The sequence below is a fragment of the Sycon ciliatum genome, chromosome 1 (genome assembly GCF_964019385.1).
Source record: "Sycon ciliatum chromosome 1, ocSycCili1.1, whole genome shotgun sequence".
Taxonomy (NCBI): domain Eukaryota; kingdom Metazoa; phylum Porifera; class Calcarea; order Leucosolenida; family Sycettidae; genus Sycon; species Sycon ciliatum.
The window spans coordinates 92,218,561-92,238,118 of record NC_088643.1 but is presented as its reverse complement, the minus strand read 5'-3'; the positions used below and the strand labels follow the sequence as shown (position 1 = coordinate 92,238,118).

At 47.2% G+C, this 19,558-nt stretch overlaps 1 protein-coding gene and 1 long non-coding RNA gene across 2 annotated transcripts; one reads left to right on the top strand and one right to left on the bottom strand.

Annotated features, from left to right (window-relative positions):
* Nucleotides 1-894: 894 nt before the first annotated feature.
* Nucleotides 895-6,135, bottom strand: LOC135806498 (uncharacterized). The gene is made up of 5 exons (XR_010551235.1): nt 5,903-6,135; nt 4,295-4,399; nt 2,786-3,579; nt 2,462-2,576; nt 895-1,467 (listed from the first exon to the last, which is right to left on the bottom strand). It is a non-coding gene; the product is annotated as an uncharacterized LOC135806498 (long non-coding RNA).
* Nucleotides 6,136-6,410: 275 nt separating this feature from the next.
* Nucleotides 6,411-17,768, top strand: LOC135806497 (tetratricopeptide repeat protein 9C-like). The gene is made up of 4 exons (XM_065320686.1): nt 6,411-6,836; nt 12,152-12,204; nt 16,421-16,544; nt 17,226-17,768. The coding sequence occupies exons 1-4, from the start codon at nt 6,524-6,526 to the stop codon at nt 17,321-17,323; spliced, it is 588 nt and encodes a 195-aa protein (XP_065176758.1). The 5' UTR covers nt 6,411-6,523; the 3' UTR covers nt 17,324-17,768.
* The last annotated feature ends 1,790 nt before the right edge of the window (nt 17,769-19,558 follow it).

The window sequence follows — 19,558 nt, the reverse complement described above, 5'->3', positions numbered from 1 at the left end:
GTTGACTGCCTCCCGTTCATTTCTGTGCTCCTGTCTTTATTCTCGTCAGCTGTGTACTTCAGCAGTTCAATTCTGTGCTCCAATCCTCTTTATTCTCGTGAGTTGTGTACTCGTTTTGCTGTTTGTCTGGTTTATTTGAATTCGCACAGTAAATGTGTACTTCAGTTATTCTCTCCTCCCTCTTCTCAGTTTGACTCTCCGCTGGCCTTCTCTCCTCCCATCCCCTTACATCGTATTGGGCCTCCGCACACACTACATTGTCACATAGCACAACTCAACCATTCGCTACCCTGTTATTGAGCACTCCTGCTCGTTTGGTCTCGCAAATCCAAATAAAATCAATCAATCAATCAGGTTCCTACCTGTGGATGCAGCTGGGGACGCTGGTCCACAGGCCATGGTCGTCGATGAACTCCCATGTTGGATATCCAATGGAAGTAACTATGTGTACTAGCCAAGTTACACTGCCACTGATACCATGTACTAGTGATGGTGTTACCCTATGATGTGCTGTGATCCTGTGCCCTCCCGACCTCGTGCTACTGGTGCGTTCGGGTCCCGTCATTCCCGATTTACGTGGATCAGTTCACATTTGGGGGGACAATGGGCCAGTTTTAATTTCTTACTTTTACGACGGGGCAGTGCCAGTAAAGGTTTTTCAGAACCGCTCACAGAGCGATTTTTATATGGATAATTTCAGTTCTTTTTCCGTTCCCTCCCCACCCCTACCCCGAAGGTAAACATGATGAACACGCGCGCGATGTACTGTATGTAGGCATGAGACTGCGATAACACACTGATACATACCAGCCCTCCCCACTTTGCTTACCCCGCACACAGACACACAAACACGCGGATGCACACGGTACACTCACACATATGCACATGCACACGACACAAACAGGAAATTCTTCATGTAAAATGCCATGCAAAGCAGTGACCACTGTACTTTTAAAAGGAAGTCAGTTGTGGAACAAAATAATTCAACTACAACGTGTAGACAAGCTGACGGCCAAAGCACAACATAGCAAACATGACATTTGCCCAAGGATTGCAGTTTGCAGACCACGCCATGGAAGCAGCGAATACAGAATGTAATATCATACAAAGTGACAAGCAAAGAAGTGGCCACCATACACCAGAGACTTGCAGAAAGTCACATATCCAACAGATGGAAAAGTGAACAGCAATCTGGTACAGCCCACACAAGACAAAGCTGACCTGATACTTGTCCCAGGATCGCAAGTGGCAGATCCTTTTTAATGCATAACATGCAGGTGTACGTTACACGCATGGACAAAATCTGACTGTGTCGCCAGTATACAATGTCATCACATATATACCCCACAAGTTACACACCTGCACAGTAGAAGCACAATGAAAGCAATGGAAAAGTACGATGTGGTTGCTGAAGCATCTTCGCACTTCAAATTCAGACTTCAATGTGGTCGTCACGAGATGATATACCTGCAAGATACAAGTGATGCAGAAAGAAAGCAGAAGGTCGTGAGGTAGGCTATGAGACACCACAAACGGGTCACCTAAATGTATGTTCAGGGCTAGTGCACTCGCACGCAGAATTATCATAATCGAGCATTTCCCAAACTGAGAAGTGCATGCACAGGAGCAATTTTGCCGCTGATGTGATGCGCAATTCGAGACGATCTGCGATGCTGCGTGCTCACCTCTGATGCCGATTACTTCCTTGCTTAGACCGGTCCGGTCTGCTCTCCCTTCACTCTCTTCTAAATCCTACTTGGAGCAGTAAGGCTGTGTCACTGCTCTTACTGATAACCCAGTTAGATTGTCGTCATTGTTGTGAAAGCAATATCATCGTCATTGTGGTAATAACATACGTTTTTGCACAGCGGCTGGCGCTAGAACGTGCAGCAAGCAGCACGCTTGTACTTCGGATTTTGCGATTTTTTCGAGGGCAATGGCTTCCTTTTTGCTTTGGCTACCTACGAAGTATGACCAAAAATCCATGAGAAGTATTTTTTGGAGCTGGAGTACGAGTGGGGTTGTCTGATAAGTGCTAGCAAGAGTACATAACCCCCCAGAGTGTGCAACGCCTGATCCAGCTCTGCATAGGGTCTTGGTCGAGCGGAATCGGATCTTTGCGTCATAATACCGTACACATCTGAAGGGAACCCGGGGAGTCGCGGGTACTCTTGGATCGAAAACAATGGTGCCCTGCCTCGAGACCGGCCTTGCGCTGGTGTGAAGTGTACGCATGACATCAGAAGATCCGATTCCGCTCGACCAAGACCCTACACAGAGCTGGATCGGCGTTGCACACTCTGGGGGGTTATGTACTCTTGGTGCTAGGAGAACCCTCCTTTGTGGCTGCAGAGCGCTAAAACGTGCCCTGTTGGCCGAAAAATCCGAATTTTTTCTCTCCCGGGGGACACCCTTGTACCATTCCCAACCACCCTGTGACACCCCTGTCATTGTAGCTTACCTGCTGTCTTTCTTGGAGATGCAGTAGCAGCTGAGGACTTGCATACAATCTCTGTTTCAACTGCCACTATTTCCACAATGTTGTCAGGTATTGGTGCGGGCGACACACGCAGATTCTACACACGCAGAAGGAAAGAAACACCGTGAACATATACCTGTTACTACATGTACATGTTGCGACTGTCAAATATTCCAGAGGCAGATGGTGGGGATGGAGAGGAGAGCAACATCAGCAACAGCAGAAGCAGCAGCAGCAATAGCTGCACTATTAGCAGCAATAGCAGCAGCAGCAGCAGTACCACACAGCAATTCACCACACCATTACCTCAGATTGTATTCCCGGTATGAGCATTAAATATCCAGTGGCCTTGTCCTCGCGAAATCGGCTTTCATACTAGTTCAACAGAATCTACAGCGCACGTTGCCCAGGCTCATTAACAGAATATACAGCATACATTGCACAGGAAAATGCTTGTACATTGCAGAGGTGAATACTGGCTTTCATACTCGTTCAACAGAATCTACGGTGTACATTTGACAAGAGAATACAAGGCAAAACGATAACACAAATCTACGCCAATAGTTATTATACAGCAACAGCAGCACAATCAGTAAGCCAACAACAGCAGCAGCACCACAAGCACCAGCAATAGGGCAGCTACACCTGTACAGTCCATTTCAAAACTATAGACGCGTAGTGTTTTTGAAATATTTCAAATTTGGCTGGAACTTTTTGAGAATAGTTTTCGGAATATTGCTCAGGTCCGCTCCACAATTACTCTCATATAGTTTCTAAGCGATTGGATAACAGACGCCCAATTTGGAAAAAAATATGCACAAAGGGATCACAGATTTTATGTGGTATAGATGCTGGCATAACGGTTTTTGCCTAGGTACGCGTCTATAGTTTTGAAATGGACTGTAGTACTATCAACAGCACCAGCAGTCGGCCAGTAACAGCAACACCGGCGGCAGCAGCAGCACCATCAACAAGAACAAACAAAACACATACTTTTGCACTTTGGTATATTTCATGTCGACCAGTCGGTTGGTGGCCTCCTGCTGCAAAGCGCGCAATGTTTCCGGCCACACCAAGTCCACTCCATCCATATGACGTACCTGCGTGCAGCAACAACAACAACAACAGCAACAGCAGCCGCAGCAAGCAAGCAGTAGGAAGAAGAAAAGACAAATGAGCAATTTGTACACGGTTGCGAATACATACTATACAGCTTGTGATGGGGCATTGATAAACCAATATAAACACATTGCACAAACCAATCAGGAGTTAAAAATCCATACTTTCTCAAAACAAGCCTAAGCATGATCATGTATGACATGAGCCTCAAACGCCCACCAAACCCCCCAACACGGCATACAGGGGAGACAGTAGTGCAGTGGAGTGCTCAACTACAGTGCATCATTTCTCACGACTCCTATCCGGACCTCCAAGTTACGGGCATTTTGGTCTACGGGGAACCCTGTGAGTGAGTTCTAAAGGATATATTACTAATTTTCTACCAATTTGTGGAAATACCAGGAGTGACGTAATATGCCAGATCTACGTGCCTTCCACATCAAGATGTACATGATTACGAACATTTCCAAATGAAGGGCAGAGCCCTCGGTCCCGGACCGCCCAGATACAACAGATAAGAGTGTACTACATATAACGTTACATGCATAGGATTGATTGATTGCAGCTTATATCAATCATATCTTCTGAAAATTGTAGTCCAAGTTGCTGTCTGATGATCGGTTAAAACCGTGAAACTCAGAGTTACAGCAGAAACGCTTTTGATTCTCTCAAGTGTATGTAGGATTGCTGATGTACCAGACTGGGTGACTCCACTTGAGGCTCCAACTTAGTCTTGGTGAACTCCAGGCTAATGACGTTGTAGAGTTTGTCGCGTTTCGCATTCGTGTAGTTCTGTAGTACCTGCACAAGAGAGTACATGGCGTGTGCCAAACACACACACACACACACACGCGCGTACACACACACACACGCGTACACACACACACACACAAACACACACACACAAACACACACAAACACACACACACACAATGTAGCTCCGCGTCTCTTGGAACCTAAGAAAACACCCAAAAGACACCATGCCACCAAGACTTGCACTGAAAGGCTTACTTTGTAAAGTTTGCTCGTGGTGGAGCCTTATTGTGAGGACACATCCATGATGTCAATAGTACGCCCACGCCTGCCCATCACCCAAAGACCCCCTTGCGAGCTCACTGGCCCATTGCCCGCCATCCTCCTGGCACCTCCACCCATCTGCTGTACACTGCCTCCCCATCGCCTCTTTTTGCGCTTTCATGCCCACACCTGCCTGTTGCCTGCCACCCTCCTGGCACTTCTACTGTCGCGCCGTGGCCCGCACCAGCTGTTCTCCCCATACCTTACACCAGATTTAGCGCTAAATTTGTTTATGCTTGTGGCCCTATGTATTTATAAGCATACTGACTCACTGTTGGGTAGACCCGAGTATCAGTTGTCTGATGTTTGCCTAACGGCATGAAACTCAAGAGTTACAACCAACCTGAACGTCCTCCGCTGAGTCTGCTATGATTTGAAAACTCCGTATGGCGGAACCCAGATGCGCATGCAGTTTACGTAAGACTTTCCGTAGATCGACTACATTTTTTAACTAACGTAATTAAGTTATGCGGAACATCTCTAACAAAGTACAGTGATTGCAGGGAAATACTTCGACAACTGCAGACAGTCAGTTATAGGCGATTCACACGACAGCCACTTGCACGTTTTACGGCGAGTGATTTACGAGAAAAGTGACTGTGTGGATTCACATGGCTGCACTCAACAGCGGGCACGTTTGCATTTTTGAATGATTCACCCACCAGTTGCCATGAGTATTTCAAATTTTCAAAAACACGTGTACAATAATTATCATGGTGAAAAGAGCCGCGTAAAAAATCAAGTCTTGTTTTGCGCTTTTTGGTGTAAATATAGTTTACTGCTTGCCGCAGAGGGGCTGAGGGCTAGACCCACAGGACACTTCTGATCATAACTCACTAGACCTAGTCTTTCTTAAACTTGCATTCAGTTTCGACAGGGACAATACCCCCGACACACGACCAACAAAATCTCTAATTGTCTTTGACGCCATCAGAATATCTATGCAAACACAGCCTAACGGACATAGTCAAACAAGCCGTGACCTGATGTTGACACAGCCTGGTCAGTATGGAGCTTGCATGGCGAGTCTGCAGTTAAGGAATTCATACCTCAAAAGTTGAAGCGAAATAACCTGAACAACAAACTGTGGTATAATGCAGGAAAATCAATTACAAAAATGTCACGTTCGGAAATTTTATTGGGTGGTCATCCCGTTTGACTGTGCGAAGTAAAATTAAAACAACCAAATGGTTGGGTTGATCTGCACTGTGCAACCGATTCTCTCACCTTTCTTCCTCCAGCTATGCCTGTGACACCCTTTGTGAATCTGCGAAACACTAGAGGCAGGCCACGCGAAAATGAGAATGCGCGCAGCCAAGTTTAGGCCATCATCTCCTTCATCCATCATCCCGGCGGTCACTCCGCCCGTTCAATATACAACACCAGTCCCCAGGAAAGAATAAGGCACGAGATTTCAAGTTCAAGGGCAAAGCTAAAGCCAATGCGGCAATGGCACTGATTTCTGGAATTGTCGAGTAGAACGAAAATAAATAATCGAAGGCGATCATAATGACGGTCAGATTCGACACACACGTGACACAGTTTGGGACGTCGTCACGTCGCGCTCGTGTGTCGCGCTTCGCGCAGCTCGAGCGCGCCCAAGATTGGGCTCGCGAGCGCGACAGGCTAGCCGCTTGCGACAAAAGTTGTCTTTTTTTTACGAATTCTGTGACGTCATGTTTTGGAAGAATGTCCCAACAGTCATTCGCGTAGATCTACACGTCGATCGAGTGTAGTGTAGCAAGATAAGAATTTTTATTTCTGGCGAGTCCAGTTCGTTTTTGTAGTCTGTTTCTTCATCTACGGTATCTTTCGTTTGAAGTACAAGTGTGTGATATTGCCTCAAGCATGGCGTCATCGGATACTGCAGACAATCCTCCATCAAAAGAGACTGCTTGTCTAAGTGCTGCTCGCGCGTTCAAAGATGAAGGCAACGCTCTCTTTGGAAATGGTCAAATAGGAAAGGCTATGCGCAAGTATCATGTTGCCCTTATCCAGGTGAAAGGTGTGGAGCACCTGGGCTCTCTGGGTTCGAATGTACTTATTGCTAGTATAGTGCCTGGGGCGGAGGATGTCGATAAGGACACTCTGCACCATTTGGCAAAGCTAAAGCGCCAAGCTGACATCTCTATCCGCTTACCTTGCTACAACAATTTATCAGGTGAGAAGTGGGAAATAAGAAGCTGTGCATGCTGCAAGCGCTGTGTAACCTTATTAAACGTGGTAATCGTTTCTCAGCCATAATAATGATAATAAATTGTCAACAAGGAGTCTATCTATCGATGCGTTCATGTAGGGCTACTCTGGTAATGTGAGTTGCACACCAAAACAATCAAAAAATTCAGACTGGTTGGGATTTGAACCTGCGATTAACTATGGTCAGCGGATGGCATTAATAACCACACGCCGAAAAGACAGGAGATAAATCGTGGGCTTTCGATATAAAATCGCTACTGGCTCCCTGGCCAAATTCTAATACATGGGAGAAGGCTAGAAACCTGACCGGAATTTAACTCAGTTTTTAACTGCGGGTCCAATTGTTCCAAAACCTTCACAGAACAATTTTCCATGCTCAAACAAGTAATGTACTTCTATGCACTTTGTTGTCCGATTTTCCCTTATCTTCATGCATTTTTTGGCCAAAACCTAAGTGCTTACTATTTTGAAATGACTGTAAGCTATGGTGTAGTCGTCATCCACTCAGCGACCGTTCAGCATTTTTCTCAGACTTCGAAGCATTATTATTACCGCATTTCCCCGGATATAAGTCGCGCCTGTTTACGCTTAACGTCTCGGGCAGAGAAGGGGATGCGACTTACAATCGAGTGTGATATCCTACTTATGTGAATAATATTGAAACAATATTCTTCAAATCTGAAAGTAGGGGTGCGACGTAGGGCGCATTTGGTTTCTGCCATTGTGTTCAACTCACTATTGTAGTGCACCATCAGCTGATCATCAGGTGCATAAATAGTGAAATAGGGCTGTGTTTGATGGGGAGTAACGGATAAACGATGTGTTCAGTAGAGGCGTGCTCCTGCCTCGGCACACACCCAAACCACACAAAGGACCAGCTCACGACTTTAGCAAGAGAACTGTTAGAAAACTCTGACTCCAAGCCGCACTTGCTTGAAGCCTTCCAACGATCTCATAAGCACTATAGCCAACTGACTCCCGCAGTGAAAATGTTTAGCTTATAACACTTGCATGCCAAGAACTCCATCAGCAGGCGCGAAAGAAGGTGAAGACAAAGCCTGTGACTTAAAAGTGTGAACCCTAACGAAAGTCACAGCTACATGTAACACAAAACGAGGGTGCATATCAGTGACATGTGCGACCTGAACACGATGTACAGTCAACTTCGCTAATAACGACTGCGGATATAACGACAATTCGCGAATAACGACCGAATTTCCATGCCCAGAGCAAAGTCCCATCTAACTGTATACATTTAACTTCGGATATAACGACTATCTGAATAACGACAATTCGCGTATAGCGACATGCTTTTAGTGCCCCGAGGTCATATTCACTGCTTGAATAACGACTTTCTGGGCTTTTGACAGCTATTTCAAGTACCTGTCAGTCAAGTACATGTACCTGTCATGCAGAAGTACCAGAACCTATGGTGATGGATATTATTCATAATTAATAATTATTATAAAGGCACACATGCAAGAAAATGCAGCCAAGGGGGAGGGGGCTTTTTCTTCCTTTTTTATGTTGGCTTCAAAATTGTTGGATTTACCAGCACACCTATATGTATACAATGTACATGTAGTTGTACATGATTGTACAGTAATCATCATACATGTACATGTACATGTCTCTGGCCCTGTATCTACTGTATCAAAAAGGCATAATATTATTATTAATTTTTTCAATTAATTTCCCTTGCATATTGAATTTTTAGTTCCTTTCAACTGCAATATGAAAATAAAGTACACATTGACATAGAGCAAGAAAAGAGCTTGATTTTGATATGCATGTCATACTATACAAAATATGGGTTCACATACATTCAAATGGGACTTCGGTTATAAGGACACTTCGCGAATAAGGACACTTTTCTGATGCCCCGCCGAATGTCGTTATTGGCGAAGTTGACTGTATACCAGCCTCCTCGGACCAGCAACCAGAAGATTCTGGAAGTTTCATCTTCGTCTGTGCTTCTATAAGAACTAAGTGTGATGCTTCATGAAAATTGTATTTCTGTCCCAGTGAGTATCCCTATTAATAGGCCACACTCTTCCTATTTTGGTGGAGGTGTATGGACTCAATTGGGAATGTAGACACACTGAGCGTCGCAGCTTCCTGAGCACCTTCGATGCAGCACCCAGACAACTACAATGGTGAACTTTTGATATTTAGTAGTGTTGAAACGAATAATCGAATAATCGAATAATTTAGAATATTCGTGGGCTGAACGAATAATCGAATAATCGTAGGAATTCACAGAAATCGAAAAAAAATCGTAGGGTGTACATTTTCACTTTTTCAGCTTCGATCAGTCGAGTTCAACGTGAATGCGCCATGCATCGATCTCCGTAGATCTACGGATCTACTGCGTGGTGCTAGCTAGCTGTGTACATGTACGACTAGAACTCTCCATGTGTTGCAGTCCGACAAGGTCACGTATCTACGAGTACGCGAGTTCATGAGGCATGACCCACAGCCGGCTAGCCAGCCGCAGACTAGCCTGTGGGCATGGAAAGCTGGTTGTGGTGATGCACCAGTCTAGTCGTCGTGACCGTGTACGGTCGGTGACCTCCCCAAAATCTCGCGATGTGGACCACAATGATACAATCGCATGTAGCGAAACTAGTTCAAAGTACATGCATGTAGTGACCGAAAACAAAGGAGAAAGAGTCCTGAAAAGTGGTCGAATCGTTGATAGTTGTTTTGCTTGCTGTTACTTGTCGCGAACTTACCTTGCCCTTGGATGTGTGCTGCGCGTCTCATGAGCATGTCAACTTCAAAGCAGAGTTCCGTGTGGAGCAGTTTCGACAAGTTCGATGACGGAACCAGAGTGCAGTGCAAACTTTGTTCGAAAACGCTGAAGTACAATGGCGGAACGACCAGCGCGATGCGGGCCCACTTGGCGCTGCACGACAAAAAGAAAATCGCCACGTCCGCTTCTTCTGAGCCGAAGCGCGATGCAGCCGGAACAGCTCCGCAGCAAGCTTCTCTTTCGACGTTCTTCGGCACGAAAGTGTGCAGCTCCAAGCGCAAGCGAGAGATCACTGAGCACCTTGTCGACTGGTGCACCAGTAGTCTGCGCCCAGCGTCCATCGTTCGAGATCGTGGACTGATCGATTTGCTGAACTTCCTTGAACCAGGATATACCGTCCCGAGTCATACAACGATCGTCAACAACATTCGACACCGATATAACGAACTGCGGACAGTACTGAAAGCCAGTCTGGAGAACGTTGATGGCCTCTCTGTGACGACGGATTTGTGGTCCTCCTCACGGAACGTCGGCTATGGCACGTACACTGGTCATTACATCGATGCAGGATGGATCATTCGCTCTGTTGTTCTTGAGACTCCTGAGTTCTCGGAACGCCACACCGCGGTAAACATTGTTGATGCACTGAAATCTGTTCTGAAGGACGTAGGTGTGGATGTCAGCAAGAAGCTGGTGTCACTCGTGTCTGACCAAGCAGCCAACATGGTGTCAGCGGGTAAGCTGCTGCAAGACGAATTTCCAGCAGTCCTGCCTGTGTTCTGTGCCTGTCATCGCCTGCAGACTGCGCTGCGACACGTCATGGATTTGAAGGATGTGAAGAGCATTCTCACTGCATGTCGCCGCCTTGTTGGGCACTTTAAGCATAGTAATGTCGCCAGCCATGCTCTTCGGGAACGGCAAAGCCAGAGCAAGCATGCTCTCCAGCTTGTTTCTGAGGTTGCAACTCGCTGGAACAGCTCTTATGACATGGTCCAGCGCCTGTCCGTGCTCCGTGCGCCGGTAACTGCTGTGCTGAATGACACGAGTGTGACGAAAGCCAGCGACCGTGCTCTGTGCCTCTCACCAGCCCAATGGACGTGCATTGAGGAGTTGCGTGACCTACTGAAATGTTTCAGGGACGTCACCGTGATGTGGTCCTCGGAGCGAGATGTGACAATGTCCACCGTCCTGCCAGCTGTGAATGGCCTGGCTGAGGAGTGCGAGCCTGACGATGGTGACTCCCTCTTTGTAGCTGCAGTGAAAATCAAGCTGAGGAGTGAGCTGGAGAGGAAGTTCAACTTCTCCCACGTTGATCCGGACTCGGCCGAAGCGCTGGCCGCTGCACTGGATCCCCGGTATCGCAGCCTCACGTTCATGTCAGATGATGACCGTCAGGCTGTGCACAAGCAAGTTGAGCACTTGGCCCGCGAGCACAGTGTGTCCTGTGTCTTCTCCACCGTATCTGATGCCAGTCAGGAGGAGGGTGATTTGGAGCCAGCGGCCAAGCGTTCCTGCATTGCCGTGGAGCCATCACCAACCAGGACATCTGTGCTCGCCCGCCTCACCGGAAAGCACAACTTCCAGGCTGCTTCGAAACGGAGGGAGAGCTTCTCTGTTGCAGAGCAAATGAAGCTATTCCTGGAAGGCGACATGTGCGACGTGGATGGTAGCCCACTTGAATGGTGGAAGGCACGTGAGGCTACCTTTCCTGACCTTGCAGCCTTGGCAAGGAGGTTCTTGGGAGCTCCTGCGAGCTCAACTGCTTCAGAGAGGAATTTCTCGGCAACGGGAATTCTAACAGACAAGCGGAGGGCAAACCTGGGAAGCAGGAATATCAATGCCATCCTGTTCCTCAACAAGAATGCCAAGACGTTGAAGTCAGTGATGGCATCTCAGCCAGTAGCCACCTGCCCCGACATCGTTCCGCCATTGCCTCAGCTTCCCCAGCTAGTCTCTGATGACAGCGACTGCGAGGTTGTGTAATGACTCCTGCCTGGGGACTGATTGCTGATTTGTTGCCTTCCTGCTAGCACTTGGCAGCAACACAACCCTGCTACGTGTTTCTTTTACATTATCAATTCATACTTTTTTTTTGTAGGACCCCATCAAGTCGTTGTCATTGCTCAGTGCTGACCCTGTCATTGCTTGCACTGGGTACTACTCGTAGCATTGCTTCTCTTCTTTCCATACTGTTCTCTTGCTGTGTGCCAGTGCATGGACCGGTATGCATGTGCAGTTGCGTACCTGAACAATACAAAAACCGATAATCATCAAAAAATTGCAAAAAAACTACTTTTTTGTGCTGAAAAAGTGTTGAAAATTCCAGCATGCACATGATAGAATATAGAATATTCGTTCGATGAAGGACGAAATTATTCGATAGATTATTCGTTCGAAGATTTCGTGTTCGGTTTAAACACTAATATTTAGGTCGAACTTCTCGGCTAAATCTGAGGAAAGGAACTGAAAGTTTGACATTTTATCTTCTGCATTCTTTGTTCTGCAAACCTTCCTGTACTTGGCAGCTTGTATGCTGAAGCTGGAGGATTGGCCGAAGGCGATTTCCTTTGCTTCCCAGGTAAGTTAGTTGTACACATACTACAACACTGGTTGCTGCACAGCCCAAGCACTTCTTTACCCTGGGGCCGAGTTTCACTGTAATTTAACTTACATCTGGAACCTCTCCCTAAGGGGTGCTGTAGCAATGCACCTTCCTCATTCTGTCCAGCTAGTCCTCTTTTTCTAACAGAGTAGAACGGGGAGATGCCTATCAGTATGCAATAACGTTTGAAATTTAGATACTAGTACGCATTTCCACATCCAAGTAAATTACCGTATTTTCTCTAATAAGAGCCCGGGGTTCTTTTTATTTCAGTGGCAGCTCTACCTGCGCTTCTATTAGACACTGTGCTTTTTTTCATTGTTCACTAGCACTGTAGAGAGTGTAGTGTAGATATATTATGACTTTTAAACACAATAACGCAAAGCCTCTTGTACAGGCGAAACAGAAATAAAAACAATCAATGATTAGGCCACAACAAAAATATTTCGTGTTTCCGGTCGGCACCCCCCCCCCCCGAAAAAATACGCCCGGTCGGTCGGAAAATTATTATTTTTTTGGTTTGAAAGTTTATTTCCCTGCTGTATTCATAGACATGAGCCAAATTGAGAAAGTTTGGATCAGACACTGGTGATACACAATATATACATATTTACACATGGAATATGGAGTAGAATACCACCGCGGGACGCAGTAGATGTATTGCATAGTTCAGAGATTTCTGAGAATTGTATGCAATACCAATGGGTCAGCATCAATAGACGCATAGTACTGACATTGACACAAAAACATGCCTGCACAAAATTGCACGCACACTACATATAGTACTACTAGCTACTAAAGCTACTAAAGCTCGGCTGCCAATAGGCCACATCACTCCCAAAGGAGCCAGAGTCGAGGGCAGGGCAGAAATGGAGATGACAAGTTAATTAAGTCAGCCAGCAGGCGGAAACGGCGGCTACACACACGCACACACACATACACCCACGTGCATGCACACATACCTCAACAATCACACTCTTACTCAGGCATGCAACAAAAACAATGCACATGCAGGTGAGGGGAGGAAAGGAAAGAGAACTCATGGCAGCTGTCAATAGATCCATTCTACTTCCTCTGGTGACGTGTAGGAGCTGGCTTCTGGCAAGTGGCACAAACTGGCAAGACAACCTTGAACTTAGCCACGAGCTCAGGGTCACACATTGCACTTGCACTTCCACAATGGCAGCAGATGTCTGGCAATTTGCGTGGGCAGGCGTAGTATGCGAATTCCACATGGTCAGCGCATCGCAGGTTTTGCTGCACTGGACACAAAGCGGGCTGCTCTGAGCAGCCATCGTCAGCACTGGACACAAAGCGGGCTGCTCTGAGCAGCCATCGTCAGCACTGGACACAAAGCGGGCTGCTCTAAGCAGCCATCGTTCTTGGCGACCTTTTCTCCAGCTCCGGAATTTTCGTCTCTGCATTCAGTCAAACTTTTATTTCGGTTCGAGCAAAGCAACACAATGCTTTCAGTGTTTTTGCTTGTTTTTCTTTGTTTTTTTTGTACTTGTCGTAAACCAAAAAAATTCCATAATTTTTGAAAAAACGGACCCGGTCGGCCGACCGGAAACGCGAAATCTTTTTGTTGTGGCCTTAGATCGAGCGCACACGGTGATGGTCATGTACAATGTCATTCATGACACTTGACATATATATTAATGTAAGCCCCAAGCTGAGATTCTTGCTTCAGCAACAAGCGCTGCCAAGTCTGAAGCCATTGCTGGTAAGAATGCCTTGCGTGCACCACACAGGCACATCAGCGCTGAACGGACCAGTGCAAAACCAATCTGACAGCGGATGGAAGCTAGGGTGATGCTGTATGGTCCCCAGTCTTGGCAGCGAGGACAGAGGCGATACGTTTGTAGAGCGAGGCGCCATGCTTTCCCATGCTTCCGGTGGTAGAGAAGATGGCGGGGACAAAGCTGGAATGCTCCACCTCCCTCAGGCGCTGCTCATACGCACGACGCTTAGCCTTTTCATGGCGGACATAGGTAGCAGCAAGTGAGTTGGAACGGTTTGAAGACGCATGGGGGTTGAATACCCGTACATCAATGTAGGTGCGTTCGAACCGTCCCCCCCCCCCCCCCCCAATGCCACTAGCCACGACGTCTAGGCGTGCCTGGTCATCAGCAATAGCAGTGCAATAACGGAGTTGCTTTCGGAGAGTGGCTGGAGGTGTGGCTCAACTGCCACCTGGTGGGCCACCCGCCTGAGCAGACGAGCAGTGAGGTCCCTCACCTCGTTGTGACGAATGGACGGAAATCCACCCGTCGGACACGAGAGGGAGTGAGACACAGCGAACTGCTGCCCACACGCGCACACTGATGGTAGACGGACCGGCAGCCAGTTGAAGCGAAGGCAAACAGCATCCCGAAACTCCGACTTTGTCAGGGTGAAGCCATGCCGTTGAAGGGGTCGGCACATGAGCCAGCTTGAGGCACCCGGTTCCGAAGCCAGAGCGATCACTCGCTGTAGCTCTGAACTGGCGGAGGAAGAGAAGGCCTGGGCTGCCGCGCGAATTGATTCCCCGGCTGTCGCCACCACGCACTTCTTGGCAGCGCGAACATCATGGATGGCCGTGCAAAGAACTGGATCTTGGGCCAGAACACGGCAGGTGAGGGAGGCAGTGATGTCAAGGGAGGACTGGTGCTGTTCGGCCCGGGACGACGGATGAGGTATGCCAAGACCTCCAAAGTGACATGGCAACGCTATCAGGGTGCGCTCCTCAGCATTGACGGGGCGACCTAGGAGAGTAGGAAGGAAGATATTAGTGACAGCAGCATCAAGCGGAGCTAGGTGCTCAGCCATACAAAGGTTGTGCCCTGCAGAGAAAAGTCCATTTGCTCTGCAGGCTGTATACATACACTGAGTAGGCTGCTTGCAGCTCAGTGACAGCATACTGGCTAAGGCGGTGAACTTGTGTGCTCCACTCCTCAACCTTCTGCTGCAGGTAGCTGGTGACAAAGGCTGGCGTGCCGATTGCAGCGCCGAGGTATCTTGCACCATCAGGTTGGATGGTGACACCTGTGCCGTCGAAAATACGAACGGCCTCATTGAGGAGCTGAGGTTTCACAACCAGGATGGATTTGGACGGGTTGGGAAAGTATCCGTACTGGGGGGCCCTTTCGGATTAGCCGATCCCACCACTTGCGCACCCGCAGCAGCTTGCCACCCGACCCAGCATCTTCAGCATACCAGGACTGTCCGCACCTTCAGTTGCCACAGACTTCATCAGCGGGGCGATGCCAATAGCATACATGGCCATTGCCACAGGGTCGCCTTGAGTCGTGCCTTCCTCTGATAGGATCGTCTCACCACCAACAAATAGTTTTGCGGGCTGACTGTATGTGTTGACAACCAGACTGTGCTACTGTATAAGTACAAATTTTCGTTTGGAATTAACTTTCGCAAAATTCGTTAGGGGGCACGAAATAGCTAAAGTTTGTACCAAAACTAAAGTTTTTTCTGAACGTTCGGGGTGACAGACCTCGACCAAAAACGAAATATAGTGCGTAACAAGTCTCCTGGTGGAGTGAAATAACGAAGATTCGTGAACGAAAATGTGTACTTATACAGTATTATTGGAGACTGCGCTTTTTTTTTCAGTGCTCCGCTATCGAGCCAACTCCAGTCTCTATAGGCACAAACTGACCATATCAAGACGGATGTTCTCAACCCTACACTCCGAAATATTGTCAAAACTGATGTTTCACAATAACTTGGGTGCCAGGAAGGAAGTAGTAGACCAAACACCTCCCTTAGAATGTGCTTTGCATGCTATAGTGCTGTTTTATATGCCGTCAATGTACTTGTTGCATACTCTAATTGTGGCCCGTGCTACTATTAGAGACTGTGCACTTATTATTTCAAACAATCCTCACCCCGGGTCATTATTGGAGACTGTGCTATTTTTGGAGACCTGGGCTTGTATTAGAGAAAATACGGTACGTATTTTTGACTTTTTGTCTTTGCATTGTGTGTTGTATTTCCTCGCATGGCCGCGTACCTGCTGTGTCTGCTCTCACACAGCCATCTGGCATAACTAAAGCAGCTGTGTACTCAGTGTTCCGCTGGTTCACTTCAACATGAACATGCGATGAGTAAAATGACTAGTTTCTGATGCCGTATTTTGTCAAGTACATGTGCGTGTTTGAAGAAAAAGTTTTCCTGGTCTCCTTTTCTCCCTTACTAGGCACTGGCACTGGATGTGGACAATGTCAAGGCCCTATTCCGTCGTGGTCAAGCATACTATTTTGATCGTGACTTTGGGCGTGCAAAGCAAGATCTTCAGACTGTGTTGGGACTTGATCCAGACAGTAAGTACCGGTAGCTGGCTTGATTTGCAGAGTGCAAGAGAGCAACTTCCAAGGCCACCCTTGCCCTTAGTAGAGCTGGCCCCGGAAGTGTTGCATAATGAGCATGAACCCCTGATGGCTTGAGGTGGTGAACGGCTGCACTACCTTCAAGTACCAGGGCAAGGATGGAGAGAGACAGGGGGGGGGGGGGGGGGGGGCTTGTGGAAGACCAAGCTGTGCGGGTCATCTCAAGGTGTTGAGAATCCCAGAGAAAGAGTGGGAACCTTCGGGCGTTGTTTTCAAAGAATGACTACTGCTTCTACATGTAGCATGATACCTGAAATATACTCATGCAAGGAGATGTGTTCCAGTATGGGTGCTACCACAAGTTGATCTTTTGTGACTTGTAGAAACCGAATTATAACCAACCGGGGTATAACTGCCATTGATCCAGGAAATCGAGTCCCCAAGGATGGTGGTCGTCTGATAACTGGTAAAATACGGTACTATTGTGTTTGGACATGCACCTCTCAGTTTCCGTCAACATGAGTTTGTTTGAGTGTGTTCTCTAGTGATGGATTTGTGTGGGGCTTCAAGCTTCTTTTACGAAGTATTAGTTAGAAGTCAGTATGTTGTGTACACCTAATGTGTGTGTGTGTCTGTGTGCATGCTGTGTTCTGTTTTCGTGTTGTCATGCTGCAGACAAAGCAGCCCAGCAACACCTTGCCATGGTTGAGGTGCAGCTTAGTGAAGGTGAAAAGAAAGAGCGGAAGATGTGCCAGGCAATGTTTGGTTCCTGATGGTTTATCTGCCGGTAGCTGATGCAATGGTGCAAAGAGTTTCTGAAGTAATTATGAACACGAGTACGTTGCTTGCCAAGGGGAGTACGGAACACTGACGCTTCAGCATGGCTCACAGCTACTCCTGAAGCCCACCATGGTCCTGGCGCCAAGATACAGACGAGCGAGAAAGGAGATGGTTTCCGCATATCTGGTGCTGCCGCCTGGTGTTCCTAACATCAGCTTGCAGAATCTTAATGCTTCTCTGATGGCTAAGATGCCTGGCTTGACAGGAGAGACAGAGGACACTACAAGCATGAGCAAAGTGTAGATATCTCTACTTGCTGTACGTGTACATGTAGGCACACTAGCACGACCAGTGTTTACGAGAGATATACTTGCAAGGCGAAGATGAACATGTACTTGTTCAGTTCTACTTTTTATTTTGTTTGGAGTGAGTTGAGCATTTTACCGTTCACGCTATTTTCGACGGTCGGCGTGTAGAGGGCGAGTCTACTGTTTTTTTGTGTGTTTTAGAGACACGGTTAGCAGGTCGGCTTCTGAGTCCTCACTCCTGACGCAACGTTAGACGTGTGAGGTAACCCTAGTTGGAATCTTACCGTTTCGTTCTCCCGCTAAACAGAGCTTTCTATCGTCGAAACGGTACCAAACCGACCGTATTTTGGGTGTTGGATACGAGCACCGTTGGATCTAGCGCGTGAACTGTAAAATGCCATGTCTACACACACAAAAAACGGTACAGGCCGACCGTCGGAAATAGCGTGAACGGTAAAATGCTAACCATGTCTATTCTCTTTGCAGTGTCCAGGTTCAGTGTGGCCGGGCACATGATGCAGTTTGCCCTAATGTTGTTTCTTCATGTTTTTTTCCCGACGCCTTTTTGTTGGCTCTTGTTTTTCGCCTTTCTCCTGCTGTGCCCTTGCCGTTTACTGTTGAGAAGTGATTATCGAAACTAACAGAACGGTGCGTTGTATGGTGGGTGGGGCCAGGGGGAGAAGGCAATAATACAAAACAGCTGTGTTTCATAAAAAGTAAAAAGGACCAAGGAACTACAAGTTACACCATAATGTAGTTTCTTGCTCCTGTTTACTTTTAATAATCCTTGGCTCTCCATCCGAGCTGTGTTTCATTTTGCTTTTTGTTTGATTTCACCCGGGACAACTCGCATGCATATTTGCTCACCACCGTTGCCTTCTTGACGTAGAAGATTGACGATCAAAAATCACTCCAGAGACCGTGTTCGTCTCACTCTGGCATAGCCACATGCAAGCAACAATGCTTGTCACCATGGTCACCTGCCAAACATGGACACATGTCTTGTTTTGGTTCAAAAATCTGTTGGATCCCGTAAAAAAACTGACATAACGGCCGATTCATACTTCATTTCGCATACGGGAAACGCGTAGTCGCGAAAAAGTTGATCTGAGCTCAACTATTTCGCGTACGGGAAAGTCATCACGCGACCATGAGACGAACACGGTTTCTGGAGTGATTTTTGATCGTCGCTCTGCTACGTCAAGAAGGCAACGGTGGTGAGCAAATAATCATGCGAGTTGTCCCGGGTGAAATAGAACAAAAAGCAAATATTGCCTTCTCCCCCTGGCCCCACCCACCATACAACAATGCACCGTTCTGTTAGTTTCAATATTCACTTCTCAACAGTAAACGGCAAGGGCACAGCAGGAGAAAGGCGAAAAACAAGAGTCAACAAAAAGACGACGGGAAAAACATGAAGAAAAAATGACATAAAGGCCGATTCATACTTCATTTCGCATGCGGGAAACGTGTCGCGTCGCGAAAAAGTTGATCTGAGCTCAACTATTTCGAGTACGGGAAAGCCATCGGGCGACGATCGTGCGTTGACTTTCCCGTACGCGAAATGAAGTACAGTATGAATCGGCCTTGAGGCACAGTTGCTCGGCTACGAATCCGATGGATTTGGGTCCGGAGTGGATCTGGACCAGGGAATTGTATAGACCTAGTCTATACAATTCCCTGATCTGGATCCGACTGAATGGTTGCAGCATTCGATACAAGCAAATAATATAGGTATCAATCAAGAGTTTTCAACAAGAGTTCCTCATGAAGAATGACAATTACTCATGTTGCAGGCTATGATCAAGATACAAGAAGTGTCTGATTCACTTCCAATACGGCAGAGTGAGTTGGTTCAGCCACTCTCTGCAAGGAATGTGTATGCTTAGCTAAACATAACCCGTCTGCTCATGGATCACC